The 19,072-nt window shown below is 42.9% G+C and overlaps 1 protein-coding gene across 13 annotated transcripts in view; it reads left to right on the top strand.

Moving 5' to 3' along the window:
* The window catches only part of CTCF (CCCTC-binding factor), a 34,132-nt gene that overhangs the window by 11,579 nt on the left and 3,481 nt on the right, over positions 1-19,072 (top strand). For 10 of the 13 annotated variants that reach the window (XM_021541137.3, XM_085589781.1, XM_021541135.4 and 7 more), the window contains 9 exons: positions 9,453-10,245; positions 10,869-11,039; positions 11,670-11,803; positions 13,096-13,216; positions 13,966-14,115; positions 15,437-15,597; positions 16,003-16,185; positions 16,578-16,713; positions 18,773-18,940. In XM_021541137.3, the coding sequence (XP_021396812.1) occupies positions 9,465-10,245; positions 10,869-11,039; positions 11,670-11,803; positions 13,096-13,216; positions 13,966-14,115; positions 15,437-15,597; positions 16,003-16,185; positions 16,578-16,713; positions 18,773-18,940 (2,005 nt within the window). In that variant the 5' untranslated portion in view covers positions 9,453-9,464. Of the gene's footprint in view, positions 1-774; positions 834-1,026; positions 1,028-9,452; positions 10,246-10,868; positions 11,040-11,669; positions 11,804-13,095; positions 13,217-13,965; positions 14,116-15,436; positions 15,598-16,002; positions 16,186-16,577; positions 16,714-18,772; positions 18,941-19,072 lie in introns of those variants that run through there. The other 3 variants (XM_021541140.4, XM_021541136.3, XM_085589783.1) reach the window with 2 other exon arrangements.

Genomic DNA, 19,072 nt, shown 5'->3' with positions numbered 1-19,072 from the left:
TCTGGATTGAAATAAGTATCCTTGGCTGGGTGAGTTGTGGCCTGGATTAGTTTCCTGACCAGTAGCTGCAGTCTTGAGAGTGCTTTTGCTAACATGAGGAATAGTTGGGCTGATGAATGGACTGAGTGGGCAGTTTAAAGGCAGTTTCTTTGCAGAGTGGGTATGTTTGGAAATTAGATCTTACTGCTTCCTGGGAGAAAGGGTGTTTTTTTTCTTCCAAGGTTGATTGCCTTGTGGGATTTTGGGGTTTTTGTGCTTTATCTGCTTTGAAGGTTGATTGTGGCACTTTTAGGGCTTGGTGTATAAGAATATTTGGAATACGAGTTCAAATTAATTGGGGGTGTTTGTAAAACAATGAAGCTTCTTAAAATTTCAGCATGAGAGTCACTTTAAAGGAGTCACCTGGGTTTGGTTCTGTTTATGTCTGCTCTAACACCTAACTTTTCTGTGATTCAAAAGCAAGGATGTCTTAATTTAGGCTCTGAGAGTTTGTCTTGTCCACCACCCTTCTACCATAGGTGCTTTCAAAACTCTCCTGGAATTTCCTGTTCCTGCTGCAACAGCAGTAAACTGCACCTCTGTGTTTGACAGCCTGACATTAGGTTAACTAGCACTCACTTTAGTTTTCCTTATGTGCATCAGGGTGTGATTTGTGAGGTGACTAATAGTGCATGGGCAGCTATTGTTCATGGGGTAGGACCCAAGTTGCCATCCGAGGGGTAAGCACTTCCTGCTCCTCCAATTTGAAGCCTGAATTCCCTTCTCCTGGTAGAGCATTACTACTTAGTGATGAGTACATATGCAAAGATAAAAGAAATAGCTGTTCCCCAAAAGTTTATTCTTGGATACCTGTTCATCTAAGTGAAGCCTTAGAGGAAAACAAAATCCAAATACTTATTATGAAGTCTCTAGAATGCCATGAAACTTGTTGCACAGGTCTTTTTTCAGGTGTGGGAGTGGCTGGTGTTGCCATTTTGGTATCGTGCAACACTACATCAGATGGCCAAAGTATCCTGTTCTGCTCAGAGTTATTTTGAAGAAATACCTTCTTCTGCTGTTAGCAGTTTGCCAGTAAATTAAATGAAAGCCTAAGTTAATCTGTGATGGGAGAATTGACCACAAATACTTGTTGATAAAACTAAGAATCTTTTCCAGTATCTACCTACAGTATAAGACTTTGCTTTCTGTAGCAATTGATTTTACAGGCTGTTTAATGTGCAGTCATTTTTGATTTTCAATTTAATACCTTCAAGTATTCTGGTGGTCTTTCATGAGCTTCATCACTTTTACATTATGAAGACCTGTAAAAGGGAAGGACTGATTACTTTTATGATCCAACATCAGTTGAAAAGAAATTCCTTTGTGATTGCTTCTTTTAAAGTGTAAGTCTTCTTATATTCTACACCCGATTAGATTGCTTTTTTGTCCTTCTGAAATGGACTGTCAGGTTAGCAAAACACAATGACTTCCTTGAATTAAAAAGGGAAACTTAAAAAAAAATACTGGTAAGAGTATATTTCACTTGCATTTCCCAGCTTTCAGTAGAGAATTCCCTGAATGAGTAAAGACCTAGTATCATCTAGTGAGATGCACTAGCAGTTATTGAAAGAAATAGTGAAAAAATAAAATTGAGATTTGGAAGAACGGTAAATAGGAACTAAAGGAGAAATTAAAGAAGAATGGAACAAATTTTAAGAACATTAAACTAATTTTGTCCCTATTACCTTCTCATTAGACTTTTAATTCTCCAAATCTAAAATAAAAGCAAGGGAAGAAACTATTCCAGAAATGAAGCTGAAATGCTTTCATCAGTCTGCTTTTTTCATCAAGGCTTTGCTTGTCAGGTTACAGGATATCCCAAGTGACTTGAATATGTGTGGGATTTGTTGTCAGTAACTGCAATGATGTTTTATCTTTTGTTCCACAATGCAAGTTTCAAGCAGTTGACATTATTGTATCTGCTTTTCTCTCCATTGTAGGCTGCAGCTTATTACAGCAGAATTAGCAGTATTAGTTCTGGAAGAGCCATGATCTGGGGCTTTCTGACACTGTCAGGTGCAAGGATTAAGAGGGAGTTTGTTCAGCAAACAGCTGAGGAAAGATTTGGAATTGAGTTTCCTTTGCCTGGCTGGGGTCCCTGGGTATATACTCTTGTTTCCATGTCTTGCATTAACTCCCCGAGTTTCTGATCCAAAGTGAAAGGTCAGCTTTTTTCTGCATAATTGCAGGAGATCACAGGTGTGTGCTACTTGCTGACTGAAAAATAGGGGTTAGTGCTGAATGAAGCTTCTCATTGCTTTGCATCATTTCATGAGACACAATGAAATTGGGAAGATCTCTGCTGGGATCCCTGGGCAGGAGTAACAGCCAAGAAAATTTCTTCTGTAGGTTACAGGAGGAGCAGGGAAATAAGAAAACGGGGGGAAGTAGAGAAATGGCACAAGATGCATTTTGATTCTAACACCATACTAAGATAGCTATGGGTGAGGAGTGTCCTGTAGCCAGGGACAGGCTTGGCTGTGCCCTTAGGAATTTGTAGGGGTCAAAGGTAAAGATCACCTTTGATAACATCTGGGCCAATTAATTCTTGATTGAGTTCATTATGGTGAATTATTCTGTCAGTGTGAAGGAAGAAGCTGAGAGCAGCTCTTTGGACAGTGAGTGCTGTGTTTAGCTGTCTTACAGAGACCATGAAACTGTTACACAGCTTAAAAACCTAGTCTTGTTAGTAAGGAAAAAGTGGATTCCTCTAGATGTCAGTTTAATGTAAGGATCCACTTAAAAGCTTTGAATCACTCCCTAGAGCAGTGTGCTCTTCTTGTCCTATTAAGACCAGCCTCCCAGTACAGACACCTTGGTTAAGTAATCTCCACCAACACTGTCTTCTCTGATCCCCTCACAGGGCCAGCACTCAAGGAAACCATCCTTCTTCAACTCTGCATTTTCCAATTGCAGCTCTCATTCCCATAGCTGGTTTATGTATTTCTTGGGACATAATCTTGACAGGCCCCTTTTCATGCAGAGGAAAAACAAAAACCCATGGTGAAGTTCACTTTTTTACTTCTAGGTTTCTTGCTTTTCCTTATGCCCTCCAAGATGCTGAAATATTTCTCAGAATAATTACTTAATAGTGGGTTAATGAGACTGCCTTTTTGTTTTCGTTTAAAGCTGCAGTAAATGTTTGTCCATTTTTACTCTTCTTGTTTGCTTTCAGTATCAGTGTTGTAAGTGGCAAGGAGTAAATGAAAAAACAGCTGGAGATGGGCGTAGTAGTCATAACCAGTGAATATGGAAATAATTGCAGTAGCCAAATGAAAGCCTTAAGCTTTTACTGTGAGGAAATTTAGTGAAAGAAATTTACCCAATGTTTTAGTATTCCTATTGGTAGTAACTCTTTTGTGTTTTGCATGTGAAAGGCACAGCTGGCCTGTTTGGATGTATGTCTGTCTGCTTTAGAGTAAGTTACATTCACACCATGTTCATCTCTTATCAGGGTAGCTCTGCTGGAGGACATGGAAAGGCTGCCTACCTGTTAAACTGCCTTATCTTTGGCTGTGCTTAGCTGGGAGACTTTTCAGGGAGAGGATTCATGGTGGGAAGGAGAATGGCCAAGCACTCCTGCAGTTAATCTGCATCTGCTCATGCCCTAAAATACTTACACAGACATGTGTGGACTGCAAGCAGGGGAGAAAAAAAGTCTGTTGTCTATAAACCCCCTTGGATATGTCTGGGTTTTTTTCAATCTTTCTCTTGCATTAAGTGGCATATATAGTGCATAACTGCAGATTCTTAGTTGAAGTGTTTGTTTATTCCTCTATTCGGCTTTCAACAATTCTCATGGAATGCGGGGGCAACATAAGTCTCCCATGTTTTAACATTGGGTTTTATTTCCACTCTGATGTAATTTTTAATAAGTTGCTAATCTACAGGTCACGTAGAGAAAGAGCTGACAAAGCCATGTCAGTTTTTGGGTGAGATCTTCATGTAGATTGACTTGAATTCAAGGCCTGAATATGGTGCCAGGTGATAGGGTTGTTTGCACTAGTGTAGCTGCTGATACTTTTCACTTTATGAATGTCAAAAATTTACAGACACCATTTGGCTTCATTGTGTCCATTGGAGTTTTAATCCTTTTTTTCCTTCAAGTTAAGTGCATATTACAGCATTAAATGTACTTCTCAATTGCATTAACTGTCCCAGCAGTTTTTATTGAGACTGTGCCTTGTTTGGCAAAAATAAATATTTTTGTGTAATTTGGTACATGACACTTGATGCAGTTCAGGGTTCCTTAATTTTAATGTGTCTGAGACACAGACAAATGCTTCTTTGATAGTAGCTTTATTATAAATAACACCACTAAAAAAAATAGGCACTGGCACTAACCATCCCTGTCGCTGGGTTTGTACTTTGTGCATTGACAATGACACAAATTATTTTTAATGCTTCTACAATTCCCTTCAAGTACCTAAAGGGGCTTCAAGAGAGCTGGAGAGGGACTTTAGAACAAGGGGGAATGGCTTCCCACTGGTTAGATTGGATATTGGGAAGAAAGTGAGTGTACCTGGGCTGAGACTCCCCTGTGCTGTAGTCAGCAGGACAGCTGGCACTAAATTGCTTTCTCTCAAGCAACCTTTTGGTTCCTTTCATTAGAATGACGTGTCAGCTGTATGAAACACACAGCACTTTGTATTTCTGCTTGTTCCAGCTTTTTAGATGGGCCTTCCACGAGTTGTCTGAGCAAGCTTAGGTCTGTTGTTTGGATGTCACAGCTCCTTACCTGGCTAATTGGATTGTGACAGTGCACTGAGCTGTTTGGTGTCACGGTGTCTCTAGGTAGAGAATGCTGAGTGAGCCTGTGTGTAAGGGCTGGCTTGAGCTATTAGTGGGAATTGTGTTTCAGACCTTCTTAGATCTTTTTTTGGTCATTCTCCTTATTGTGGAATATTTTCTCTTTTGCTTTTTTTTTTTTCCAGTCTTGAATTACTGCATCTTTTAACCTACTGCTTTGTTTTCCTTTTTAGATTCAGTCATTGTGGAACCAAGCTGTTGGTGTAAGGTAGCAGTAACTGGTAGGAAGAGAGCTGGAGACAAAAGCCAGAAATAAAAAGTTGAGAGAAACTCTGCAGTTTTTATTCCTCATGTTCTGTTATAATGGTCTTAGTTGTAGCAAATGGCACATGTCCTCCAATAAATACAAAACTTACCTGTGAGACTCACTTTATGAAAAAGGAGAATTGGGGTAAAGAAAAAAATTAAGTAAAAGAAGTAGCAAATTGTTCAAGACAGCATGATTGAGAAATGGCATGGACAGCCAGTGCAAAGCTCGCTGCAGCAGAGATGGAGTCTTTACAGAGAGTTTATTTAATAGGAAAGCACCTATACATTTTCCTCTCAAGTTTAGGGTACATCCTGTGTCCCCTCCTCAGAGTTGAAGAATTTTGAAATCTGTAAATTCACACTTTTTCAGAGGAAATCTCATCAGTTTCCTGAGACTTTTGAGCTGTTCAAAACATCGAGATGGCTCCTATGTATTTCTGTAATTTTATATATTGTTATTGTGACATTTAGTATATTGTGACATTTCCCCAGTGAAAATAGTTTGGTTTGAAACCAGATTTTCAGATGCACTAACATTGAGAGAAGGGAATGGACTATAGTGGATACTTTGGAATAGGCATGAATAAATGCTGATCCATGGGAGACCAGGGAATCTGGGTCAGGATGCAGCAGCAGGCAGGGACAGTGGCAGTGGCAGGATGCAACATGTACTGGGACAGTGGAAGGGGCAGGCATGGATAGAGAGATGATGTGGGGGTGGCAGGGTCAGGATGCACTGGTGGGCAGGGGACAGTGGAAGTGGTGGGCAGGGATGGAGGTGACACAGGTGGCAGTGTCGGGGTGCAGTGGCAGCAGGGATGGAGGTGACACAGGTGGCAGTGTCGGGGTGCAGTGGCAGGCAGGGATGGAGGTGACACAGGTGGCAGTGTCAGGGTGCAGTGGCAGCAGGGATGGAGGTGACACAGGTGGCAGTGGCAGGCAGGGATGGAGGTGACACAGGTGGCAGTGTCAGGGTGCAGTGGCAGCAGGGATGGAGGTGACACAGGTGGCAGTGGCAGGCAGGGATGGAGGTGACACAGGTGGCAGTGTCAGGGTGCAGTGGCAGCAGGGATGGAGGTGACACAGGTGGCAGTGGCAGGCAGGGATGGAGGTGACACAGGTGGCAGTGGCAGGCAGGGATGGAGGTGACACAGGTGGCAGTGTCAGGGTGCAGTGGCAGCAGGGATGGAGGTGACACAGGTGGCAGTGGCAGGCAGGGATGGAGGTGACACAGGTGGCAGTGTCAGGGTGCAGTGGCAGCAGGGATGGAGGTGACACAGGTGGCAGTGGCAGGCAGGGATGGAGGTGACACAGGTGGCAGTGTCAGGGTGCAGTGGCAGCAGGGATGGAGGTGACACAGGTGGCAGTGGCAGGCAGGGATGGAGGTGACACAGGTGGCAGTGTCAGGGTGCAGTGGCAGCAGGGATGGAGGTGACACAGGTGGCAGTGTCGGGGTGCAGTGGCAGGCGGGGATGGAAGTGACACAGGTGGCAGTGGCAGGCAGGGATGGAGGTGACACAGGTGGCAGTGTCGGGGTGCAGTGGCAGGCAGGGATGGAGGTGACACAGGTGGCAGTGGCAGGCAGGGATGGAGGTGACACAGGAGGTGACACAGGTGGCAGTGGCAGGCAGGGATGGAGGTGACACAGGAGGTGACACAGGTGGCAGTGGCAGGCAGGGATGGAGGTGACACAGGAGGTGACACAGGTGGCAGTGGCAGGCGGGGATGGAGGCGGCCCCAGCCCCGGTGCAGTGCCGTGTCTCGCCGCTCGGGGGCAGCCGTGCCCCGCCGTATAACCCCTGATAGCCGCGCGGCAGGAATCGGGTGAGAGGTGACACAGGGACAGCGAGCCAGTGGCGGGGGCTGAGATTCTTCACCGGACGGTGTAAGAATCCATCCATTCCTTTCACTCAGGTGCACCCCTCACTGTGAGTGTCTTTAACCTGAGTCTTGCTGCAGGCATCCCTGTACACCTGCATTCCTAGGCTGGCAAACCTCTGACACATGCCAAAGTCTTTATGCCAATGTCCTGTTCCCTGGGACATAGGATTTTCTGATTTACAAGTCGGAAATGGTGCCTTCCTACTACTTCACTATAGAATCATAGAGGACACTGGCAAATTTTGGCCTTTTGGCTTGCTTTCAGGTGACTTAGTGGTGTTGTTACCAGCTGCTATTGACAGTGGATGTGAAGGTCCATGTGAGGGCCCCACCTCTGCTCAGAGCTGCCTGTGCTTGTATCAAGGTTGCAAACCTCTGCTTGGCACCAAAGTTGCATTAGCTTTGCAGATGGACTTTTGCCATTTTTTCCCCTCCATCTTATGTATTTTATTGTTATCTCCTTGCCCATTTATCACATTTTTATGTGTTGTTTAGCTGTGTCCTTCCTTTTTTTTGTTCAGACCCTTTTGGCCACCTGGAAAGTCTTCTCTCTGCAGTTACATTTCTGCAGTTACTGTAGGCCAGAGACCTGCTCTATTCTGATTGCCTGCTGTCTGGTGTTAAGTACTTGCATCATCTCATGTACTTCAGCTGTTTGTCCATATGGATTTGCTCCGACTTCAAAAGCTGATGGGTGGTAAAGGAAAGGAGAGGCGGGATCCCTGCAGGGAGTGCTCAGGAAGCCATATGTTGGTATTCCTGGGTATCTGGTGCCCTCTGGAGACTGTGCCTGCCCACGACATCATGAGTGACAAGATTATGTCCCTGGTCTGAGCAAGCTGAAGAACAAGATGAGCTGTATTGTTTTTACAGCAGGAGTGGAGGATACCAGAAAAGACAGTAGAGTAAAAGCAAGAACTCTCTAAAAATGATAGCAATTACATGTCATAATTTTTAAAGCTGATGGAGACTTGATAGCTGTACTTCATGTTTATGTCCTGTGTAAAATCAAAATCGAGTACACAAGATTAAGCGTAGATATTTCAAAATAGTATGGGGATTTTAAAGTGTTGAGTTAGCAAGGGAGATTAAATATTTATATTAATTCACTTTGGTCTGAGAGGCCAGTCTAATGGGAAAATACATAAGTCTCATAGCAAATCTGGAACTGGATTCAGGATTTTTTCACAGGCTTAGTAAGGAAGCTGGGTTTTTGTCATTTTATTCTTACCCAAGATTGACCTTGGTACTTTATTAATGCTTAATGAGAGGTATAAGAAATGGTATCCTGATGCAGGGAAAGTGTTTGGCATGGCTTGGGACTTCCTTTTATTTTTCTAAAGTAAACCACCTGGAACAGAGATGGACTTACAAAATGCTCCTTTACTATAATCTTAATCCTTTCATTCGGGAAAAAGACAGCTGCAAATTATAATTTTTTTCAGCTCTTACTACTCTTGAAACAACCTTCCTGTATAATGAGAATACAGGAGTTTAATATTTTTCCCCAACTGCAGTGAAGAGCACTGGGTGATCTGAGGAGGTACAAAATCTCAGTGTTATGTTTGTGTGCAGGTACTGTCAGAGTTTACAGTTAAGGCCCACCAAAATGCTGAACTTCTGTCTTGTTTGTTTGTGACTGTATGGATGGATTTAACACAGGTGTCATGAGATCCTTAGAGTCCAGCAGCTCAGTCCACATCATTTACACTGAATTAAGATTTTACTTGAGCTGTATCTCCTGCTATGGCTCGTTCAACTGAGGAGGGAGTGCACAGTGCATCTTGAAATCCACTCAGCAGTGACAGAGGTGGGAGCAGGAACTGAACTCCAGGCTGGTGACAAGAGACATATTTACCTAACTTTTTTATGGCCTTATGATGTTCAGAGTTTAGACTTGAACTAATAGTTTGTTGAACTTGAATCGTATACTTGAATAGTAGTTTGATATTAAATAAGTGCAACTTACATTCTTGTGCTTAATTCTAAGTGTCTTTTCTTCCTGTAAAAGTTCTGTAGTTCTCAAATGTAATACTTTCTTTAAGGTTGGCTTTTTGATTTTAACAGTGTGGTAAATTTGTACCTTTAAAATTCATGGCCAGAGACTGCCTCTGGTACTGCTAAGCTATGTGAAATGATTAAACAAGCTCAATAAGGAATAATACTGCTGTGCATCTTGCTGGTGGGATTTGTGGTCTTTGAGAAACAGGAACATGTGTATCACTTAATCTCTCTTCCTTGCTTTCCTTCCTTTCCAAGAAGCTGATACAGTTGTCTCACTGCAGGCAGCATTCTGTGATTGCCTTGGTTTGCAGTGATGGGCTTGTGGAGAACTACAGCTCTCAGCTCCTGTTTTCTGAATATGATTGGGATGACTTGGGTGTTTCCAGCTGGGCAACTTATCCTTCTGTGGGATTTGTGCAGTTGTTAAATACTTTGGGTAGTGTGCAGCATTCATTTTCTTGTTTTTACAGCAGGAAGGTGAAATGGAAGGTGAGGCAGTCGACGCTATTGTGGAGGAATCAGAAACTTTCATTAAGGGAAAAGAGAGGAAAACCTATCAAAGACGCCGTGAAGGTGGGCAAGAGGATGATGCCTGTCATATACCACCAAACCAAGCAGATGGAAGTGAAGTGGTGCAGGATGTCAGCAGTGGGGTGCAGATGGTGATGATGGATCAGCTGGATCCAACTCTTCTTCAAATGAAGACCGAAGTCATGGAAGGCGCAGTGTCTCAGGAAACTGAGGCTACTGTGGATGACACACAGATCATAACACTTCAGGTTGTTAATATGGAAGAGCAGCCTATAAACCTTGGTGAGCTTCAGCTGGTTCAAGTACCTGTACCAGTGACTGTACCTGTTGCCACCACGTCTGTGGAAGAACTGCAGGGAGCTTATGAAAATGAGGTTTCCAAAGGAGGCCTGCAGGAGGGGGAGCCCATGATCTGTCACACCCTCCCTTTACCAGAAGGCTTCCAAGTTGTGAAAGTGGGTGCAAACGGTGAGGTGGAGACACTGGAACAAGGTGAACTTCAGCCACAGGAAGATCCCAACTGGCAAAAAGATCCAGACTATCAGCCACCAGCCAAAAAAACAAAGAAAAACAAAAAGAGTAAGCTTCGCTACACTGAGGAAGGCAAAGATGTGGATGTCTCTGTATATGACTTTGAAGAGGAGCAGCAGGAGGGTTTGTTGTCCGAGGTTAATGCAGAAAAGGTGGTGGGCAATATGAAACCACCAAAACCAACAAAAATTAAAAAGAAAGGTAAGTTCCCCATCTGCAAATGGATTTTGAAAAGGCTTTTGTTGTGGTGATTGCAGTGTGACTGAGGCGAATGAATACGTGCAAGTGGGAGGAGAACAGACATGCCCAATGCTGCTTGCTCACAATGTAATAGTGCTTGACTGCAGTGTTTCTTGAGCACACCTCCCGTCTCCTCTCTATAGGCTGACAGGGAGATAATTTCCCAAAAGTGTGATACTGTGGCATTAATATTCTCATACAACTGTGACTGAAAAGATTGTTCGCTTTGCTGTTACACACGTAACAGTTTGTGTGCATCTTTTACATCAGGAGCCAATGGTATAATTAATTCTGTGGGCTTTTTCATAACCAATTGCGGAGTAAGGTAGATGGTACAAAATACAGTAATAAGTATGTTTGATTTTTGTTAAAACTGTAAGTTAAGAAACCCTTTTTAGAGTTCAGAAGGAACATTAAGTGCTGGCATATGAGTGAAAATGAATCAAACCAGCCACAGGCAATGCAGTTGGATTTGGTGGTGCATGGTGGTTCTTTGTAGTAGTTACACCAAGGATCTTTTCTCTTACGTTACACAGTAGACCACAGTACTGTCAAAGACTAAAGCTGGTTTCCTTCATGACTAGGTGTAAAGAAGACATTCCAGTGCGAGCTGTGCAGTTACACTTGTCCACGTCGTTCCAACTTGGACCGCCACATGAAAAGCCACACCGATGAAAGACCACACAAGTGCCATCTCTGTGGCAGGGCTTTCCGGACAGTCACATTGCTGAGGAACCACCTCAACACTCACACAGGTACTCTTGGTTTTGCATGCACTGTGTTTATAGGGTCTGCTCTGCCATCAGCATAAATGGAATTAAGGTAGACCTTTCTTGCTTTCCTGCTTTCTCATGTGGAACAAGCTGAAGAAGAGGAAATGGCATAGTTTTTTCTGCCTGGCCAGGCCAGGTGCAGGGCTTATCCTGTTCACAGGTACAAAATTGATCCTGGGCTTGATCTCAAGTTACCTGAAGTTACAGAAATGTTTTCTTTGCCTTGGGCATTAGCACCCATGTTTTCAGTTTGCTGTGCCTTACTGCCCAAAACAAGAGTGTAATTCATAACCCCTCAATTTTCTCTGCTTACTGAAGTTACGTCTAACTAGCTTGTTACTGCTATGTAAACAACCAAGTGGTACAAAAATAAAGGAATCTATTTCCTCACTGAAAGGATATTAATTCTCCAAGATCTTAAATCTATTAGTTATTTATACAAAACCTCTGACTTCTGTGCATTCTGTTGCTCAAATTTAATCTTTCATAACATGGAAGTAGTGTTGCTAATTCACTTTAAAGACAATAAAAAAATCCACAACCAGCACTGTCCCATATTTTCTTTTGTCACTAAATCTCTGTGTCACTGTGTTCCTTGCTGCACACCGTTAGGTACTCGCCCTCACAAGTGCCCAGACTGCGACATGGCCTTTGTGACCAGTGGAGAGTTGGTTCGGCATCGCCGCTACAAACACACCCACGAGAAACCATTCAAATGTTCCATGTGTGACTATGCCAGTGTGGAGGTATGGGACTTGTTACAGTGCTGACTGCTTCCTTGTGCACTTCAAAGCTTGTTCACCATCTGTTACAAACTCTGTTCTTAGGCATTTCCTCTTTGGCCATTTGGTTGAAAGGCTCTGGGCAAAAGAAATGATAAATCAGGGCTGCTCTTGGAAGTAAATGATGGGGTTGCCTCAGTGAATCAGAAAGCAGTTTAAGATCACTTACAGAAATTCTAGGTGATACCCATTTCCTCTTCAGAGACAATAGTTGTCAGAGTTTCTTAAATGAGTTGTCCTTTAAGCTGATTGCAGCAATTGTGTAGTGTGCTTCATGTTGAAGCAGACGCACCTTTCCTGCTGCAGTAGGATATCCTTTCAGTCCACAGTGCTCTCCCATTTTAGAAGCATGCATTCTGCACATCATCTGTTTATGCCGTGAAGGTGTCTGCAGCTAAAACTAATGAACCTTTGTCTCAGTATTGGTGAAAAGTAGCTTTGCTAATGTTAGATGATAACTTAATTTGCCTGAGCAGATTAGACATTCTTGAATGCCTTCCCTCCATGCAGTATTGTTAGGTATTTTATAGGACAGCCTTTATACTGTGAAAGGAAATTTGAGCCAGATAATGAGCCTACATAATTTAAAAAAAATGGGATGTCTGCAGTGGAAAGAAGGCTACAGTGGGAGAGCTTGTGTAGGGGCTTCAGGGCTTTTTTTTCCCTCCCCACGCTATGCCTGCAGTGCTGTCACTTCAGGTCCTGTGGTTTGAGTGCTGAATAAGTTATGTTGCAGAGGTTTTCATAGTATAAATTAGGAAAGATTAACCAAGTTGGTCCTTATGAGGTCATGCTGCTTTTCGTAGGCATAAGTTGATGATTAAGCACTGTAATCAGGCTGGAGTAGAAAATGCCATACTGTTGGTGTTCTTGCTTTGAGCTGGTTTTGTACCTTCTAAATAAAAGCAGGAGGAGAAAAGAATTAAGCTTCCCCACACCACTTCCCTGTGTCTCTCCAGGATATTTTAAAATTTTAGGGTGTCTTCAGATGCTGAGATGGTCAATAACAGTAAGGTGAGCACAGAGTGTAAAGGTCTCATTGAGTGTGAGAACAAGCATCAGGCAAGGCAGGGAGGTGAGGTAGAGTGGGCAGGAGCAAGTGGCTGTATGCAATGGGAAAATGGCACTGAAATGTGCTTGTTTGGTTTTGTGCCTAAGTAAATATAAACTGCCTTACACTCTTGACTGGTTTCTTGTGGTTTTGGCAATCTGGCCTGCTCCTCTGTGCTAACTTCAGCCTTGCCCTTGGCTTCCAGGTTAGCAAATTGAAACGCCACATCCGTTCGCACACAGGGGAGCGCCCGTTCCAGTGCAGCCTGTGCAGCTATGCCAGCAGAGACACCTACAAACTGAAGAGGCACATGAGGACCCACTCCGGTACCGATGCCTGACACTCAGCAAACAAATACTATTGTGTAGTTTAATATAAAACCTTTATAAAGCATGTAGCTGGAGAGAATGCACTATGTTTTGTTAGGACTTGTAAATTTAAAACCAGGTTAAACTACTGCACTGAGAAATGAGCTTGGCAGATTCTGATTTCTCGTTTGACTGTGAGGTGATAAAATGCAGGCACCTCTAGTATGAACAGAAGAAACTTATTCTTGTTTGCAGTGTTCCAGCTGAAGAGTAGAGCCATTTGCAGTTTCATGCCTCAGTGCATTTTTAAGAGCATCTCATGCATGTTAGTTCATAAAGATGCTAATTTTTTCTTCAATATAAATAGGGATGATTTTAGCACAGAATGTTACTGCAGTGCCAAATTAATCATATTGCTAAAATTGAAGGGTAGAAATATGCCCTTTTATGTATACATGAACATTCAGAACCCCCACCCCAAAAAATCTGATGTCAGTTGCTCTCTTCTGGCAGCGTGTAGGTCTTGCCTGTATTTCGAAGAGTAAGAATAATTTAACTTCCTTAGGGATTGAACTTCAGTTTCTTTGTAGAAAGACACTTAGTGGAGCTAAAGCTTGTGGAGAAATACGTTGTTGAGCACTTTGTAGAATTACAATTTCTGTTGTCTAGCTATGTGTTGCAAGTTTCTGGGAGGTTGTTTGGGGCTTCTTGGTGAGATTTCTTTTTAATAAAAGTACGTGTTCTATTTTTTCCTTTTGCTTCTGAAGGAGAGAAGCCATATGAATGTTACATCTGCCATGCTCGCTTCACTCAGAGCGGTACCATGAAGATGCACATTTTGCAGAAGCACACAGAGAATGTGGCCAAATTCCATTGTCCTCACTGTGATACTGTTATAGCGAGAAAGAGTGACCTGGGTATGTGTCTCCAAAACATGGCCATTTGCTGAAGATGGTACAAAGCTTCCCAGAATTAGAGTTCACATAACCCAACTGCTGTCTCCTAACCCAAAACCCAGTGTAGTAACTGCACAACATGAAGCACAGCTTCACATATGGCGCTGGTAAAACACACCTTTAGCTTACCATAGCTGCTGCAAGTTAGAACAATTTTCAGTTTCTTCTCATTATTTGAATCTTTTTTTCCAAACATGCAAGGTAAGTTACTGTGTGCCCATAGATGCAAGGCATTTCTTGAACTTGGACTGAGATTTCAACAGCATAAGGATTGGGATGTGAAAAGCAAGATCACTTGGCTTAACCTCCTGCACATTGGAGGCCATTAGTTTTCATGCAGAGATATTTTCATCAAGTCAAAAGATTTGAATTAGAGCAAGTATTTAACTTGCCAGGATTTGGAGCTGTGTGCTCTAAAAAGCCCTGAGTCCTTGCAGTAGGACATTCCTGATCTAGTGAGCAGTACCCAGTGTGATTCCAGTAGGCGAGCTCTTATGTTTCTAGAAGGTGACAAACAATATCATGCCCAGAGCAGCTGAGGGAAAGGAAGGAGCCACAGTTTGGCAGAACTTTCTGTCTTTAAACAGAATATCACCCAAGTAATGGGAAGGCAGGCTTCCTTCCAGTAAAGACAAGTGCTACAGGGAGAGGCAGTTTGAGAGGAAGGCAGTCAGTTGATGTCGGGAGCAAACAAGCTTATTTAGAACAGCGGAAAACTGATGTTAGCTATGAAGAATTTTTCTTCTAATAATGCTTTAATCTACCCTAAGCTACCTCGTGCAGCTGTAGTATGCTCTTAGTTGGAGGATTTTAAAAGTGACTAAAACCTTCTGGGGATTATCTCCTGGTATCCCTATTGCCTTCTAGTCCTGTCACTCTGACTTCTGATCTTCTGCAGAAAATCCTGTTTCCCCCACTGAATTACCTGGCTTCTGGCTGTATCCAGGCAATTCAAGTTAGCCTTAAACATAACAGTCCACAAGACACTTTAGTTTGACAATGATATGTCATCAAATTAAGTATCCTGAATCAGATTGCAACTAATAACTGAATCTGGAATCCTGTAGAAAATCATAATGGAGTTTTTCTGGGAGCTCTTTCTGTCTAGAAATTGTTCTAATTGCTTTTACTTGAGAGTCCTTCAGGTTTTTAGTTGAATCCTAAATTAACTATTCCACTGTTTTGGCTGAGCTTGAGAGGGAGGGTCACTGAAGGACCATGGACTCATCCTTCATGCTTGGAAAGCCGTGGTGGTGAAAGCTCTTGGTTCTTTTTCCGGTAGGTGTCCACTTGCGGAAGCAGCATTCCTACATTGAGCAGGGCAAGAAGTGTCGCTACTGTGACGCTGTGTTCCATGAGAGGTATGCCCTCATCCAGCATCAAAAGTCCCACAAGAACGAGAAGCGCTTCAAGTGCGACCAGTGTGATTATGCCTGCAGACAGGTAAGATGGGGGCATTGGCACCCCTTAAGAGAGTTAGGGCAGGAGCTGAAAGTGCAGGATGGAAATCTTAGCCTTTAGGTTTGACCAGCTGTCAAGATCAAATTAGCTGTTGAAATTTTTGAAGGGTGTAAAGGAGAGTACAAGTGACCTTTTCTTGGACTGATTCTGTCGTATAGAGAAGAACCTTCTAATTCATAATCCTGATGTACCCCTTAACTAAGGAATAAGAGTCCATTTAGCTTGGGAATAGCTAGGACTGAATAGGCCATCAGTCAAGGTGTTCTTGCATTGCTGTGGAATCATTTTTTTCCTGATATTAACCATAAAATTTTGGCCTCATTTTAGCTGAAAATTCACTTTTCTGTATCCATTTACACGAGTTTCCATTTTTCCTGTCTGTGCCAGGAGCGGCACATGGTCATGCACAAACGGACCCATACTGGAGAAAAGCCTTATGCCTGTAGCCATTGTGACAAAACCTTCCGCCAGAAGCAGCTCCTCGACATGCACTTCAAGAGATACCACGATCCTAACTTTGTCCCTGCTGCCTTTGTCTGCTCCAAGTGTGGCAAAACATTCACTCGCAGGGTAAGGGAATATGCTTTGAACTGGGGAGGGTTGGGGTGGAATGAGGTGCTTTTAGCCAGAGGGAGGGAAATGTTTACCCAAAAGGAAAGATGGGTGAGGTACAGGGTAAATATGAATCTTTTAATAGAGCCCTTCTCTTTGAGAGGGAAGGAGAGGAGAGAGAATTAGGAATTGGTACCAATGAATATTAGTGTTCACATCATGAGCAAAGTGGAAATGCAAGTTCATTCATCAAGTTAATGAATGTACCCATTTCCCCTAAAGAATCTCTCTTTAAATAGCAAAAGACATATTTACCAAAAATGGGTTTGAAAATACAGAGCCAGAACGTCTGATCTTGAATTCGATGCATGTTTTAACTTTTCTTGTGTTTTTGATCTTTCACTGAATAGAACACAATGGCCAGACATGCTGATAACTGCTCTGGCCTAGATGGTGGGGAAGGAGAGAATGGAGGAGAGACAAAGAAAGGCAAACGTGGCCGAAAGAGAAAGATGCGTTCTAAGAAAGAAGATTCTTCTGATAGTGGTAAGAACAGCTCAGAGAGCTACAGGTCTGTGATTCACTGTGTGTGTTAGCTGCTGGTTTGCCAGTTCTGCAGGTTTCTTCTGGCACTTGAAAGAGTCTTGTCTGGTTGGCAAACACAGAATATGGTGACACATGGCCAAGTACAGAGGGATGTTCTGCCTGTGAGGGATAATATGGATCCTGCTGTCCCAGGTCTGTTCCAAGACAGTAGTTTAAAAAACACTTTCCGACTCCTCTTGTGTCAGCGGTGCCATTCCTGCGCTGCCTATGTGGGAAACTCTCTGGTAATTTTTTTGAGTCCCAAAAAAGTCTGTGTGGTTCTGCAGTACATGGCTATGGAATGACTTGATCATTCTTCACCGTTACTGGGTGGCACATCCATACAGGTCCACCACTGAATAGTTTGGCTACTTCTGTGGAGAAAGGCTTGCAACATCCAGGGGAGTGGTGATTAATACTATATATGAAGGAAAAACTCAGTCCTATTCCTGTCTCCTGTAGAGGAAAAACTTCATCATGTCTTCAACAGGAAGAGCCAAGTAGAGTTTCAAGACCAACCAGTTCAAAGATGATTTTGCAAAAGGAGTGTTGGTGATTAGTCTTTTATCTGTAGTGCTTTATGTAATTAATCAAGGGGTGTAGGTTGGGAGAACAGGGGTATTTCTGGCTAGACAATTCATATCTGAAAATCTCCCATGGCAAACAAGTTTTAGGATGAGTATGATCAAATGATTTGCAAACCTTGATTCAAAAACTATAGAAATTGATGCTTAAACTCATGTTTGTATAGATTTTTGGGAAAATGTAGTAGGTGAATTAAGCACATGCAACTAATTATGCATTTAAAACATGAAAAGGTAATGGAGGCAGGGTAAAATAACTGATCCAAGGTAATTCAAGATGTGGGATACTGGAGTATTGCATTTTTAATACCTGATTTGAAGTCTTCCTGGGAGTTCAGCCTGTTCTGAAAACTCACATTTTATTTGGTTGGTTTGGTCTGAGTTTAAAACAGTTTTTTTTGGGAGAAGCTGGTCAAAAGTCAGGGTTTTTAATGAGCTGATGATATGCAGTGAATGATGTCCAGGCTCTGTGCTGAAGGAATCCCTTCAGCCTCGGTGGAAGTGGCAAGTGTGGGTTGACCTCAGAAGTCATTTGATAGATAAGAAGAATTGACCAGTGAGAGCAGACTATCTGTAAGAAAGATGTGCTTACCACCTGCTTGAGGAATTGCATTATTCACTGTTGTGTTTATTTGGAGATCTGCAGTTCCATGAGGTTTGGCAAGTACTAAATACCTAAAAATTATGAGCGAAGCTGGGATGAAATAGACCTATTTGTGTTAATTAAGGGGGGAGGGGGCAGGTAAAGACCAAATTGTGAATGATAGTTTTGTCTTCTGGCTGCCTAACATTAGACAGAATGTTAATTGATGGACACTGAATTGAGGGAGAATGTCAGGAAACTCTAAAAAGTTGGGACCTGAAAAATCCAGTAAATAAATTCCTCATGAGGGGTATCCCTTGAGTGACTGTAAAATCATGCAGCATGTACATGCCCCAGTGTGGGTTGGGGTTTCACATCTGGTTGCTGTCCTGGGAGCGTTCTGGACAAGAAGTTTGTTCCTCGGAAGCTGTGAATTTGGGCTCCCACCTTCCATTGTGCAGTGCTATGCTCCTCTGTGTTGTGCAGGTGGGACTTGGATGGGCTGTTGGACCCTCTGATGGGTTTGGGAGTAGCTCAGCCATGTGTTATTTGGTCTCCTTTGTCCTGTTGTTTCTGAGCTCCTTTGTGCATGTGCAGAGTAGCTTTTACTACATAATCTAACATAATTAAATTACCTTTTGCTTTCTGAAGGACAGCTTGTTCCCTCTGAGGGTAACAGATTAATAGTCTGTGGCAACAGCTTCTAAACAAAGGCCTTACTTACCTTCTTTCTCAGCAGAGTTGACTCCTTCAAATCCATCCCTTTTGGATGGGATTTGATGGTGCTTCTCTGTAGATGGATGTGTTTTATTCTTGTTTAAACCGAAGATTTGTCTGACATCCTTTCTTACAGAGGAAAATGCTGAACCAGATTTGGATGATAATGAAGATGAGGAGGAGACGGCAGTAGAAATTGAGGCTGAACCAGAAGTTGAGCAAGAGGCTCCTGCACCACCTCCCAGTAAGAAAAGAAGAGGAAGACCACCAGGCAAAGCTGCTGCGCAACCAAAACAATCCCAGCGTAAGTCTCTAACTGAAGCTTACCTTACCCTGCTTGCTTGAGCACCTCTATCCTTGGATTTGGCCATTCGTGTAGATGAGATCCCTTCAACTGAGATTGTCTTAAAAGTAGGTAACTGTACTTGTCTCTACA

This window comes from Lonchura striata, chromosome 11 (genome assembly GCF_050655825.1).
Source record: "Lonchura striata isolate lonStrDom1 chromosome 11, ASM5065582v1, whole genome shotgun sequence".
In the NCBI taxonomy this organism is placed as follows: Eukaryota; Metazoa; Chordata; class Aves; order Passeriformes; family Estrildidae; genus Lonchura; species Lonchura striata.
This window is presented reverse-complemented; position numbering and strand designations above follow the sequence as displayed.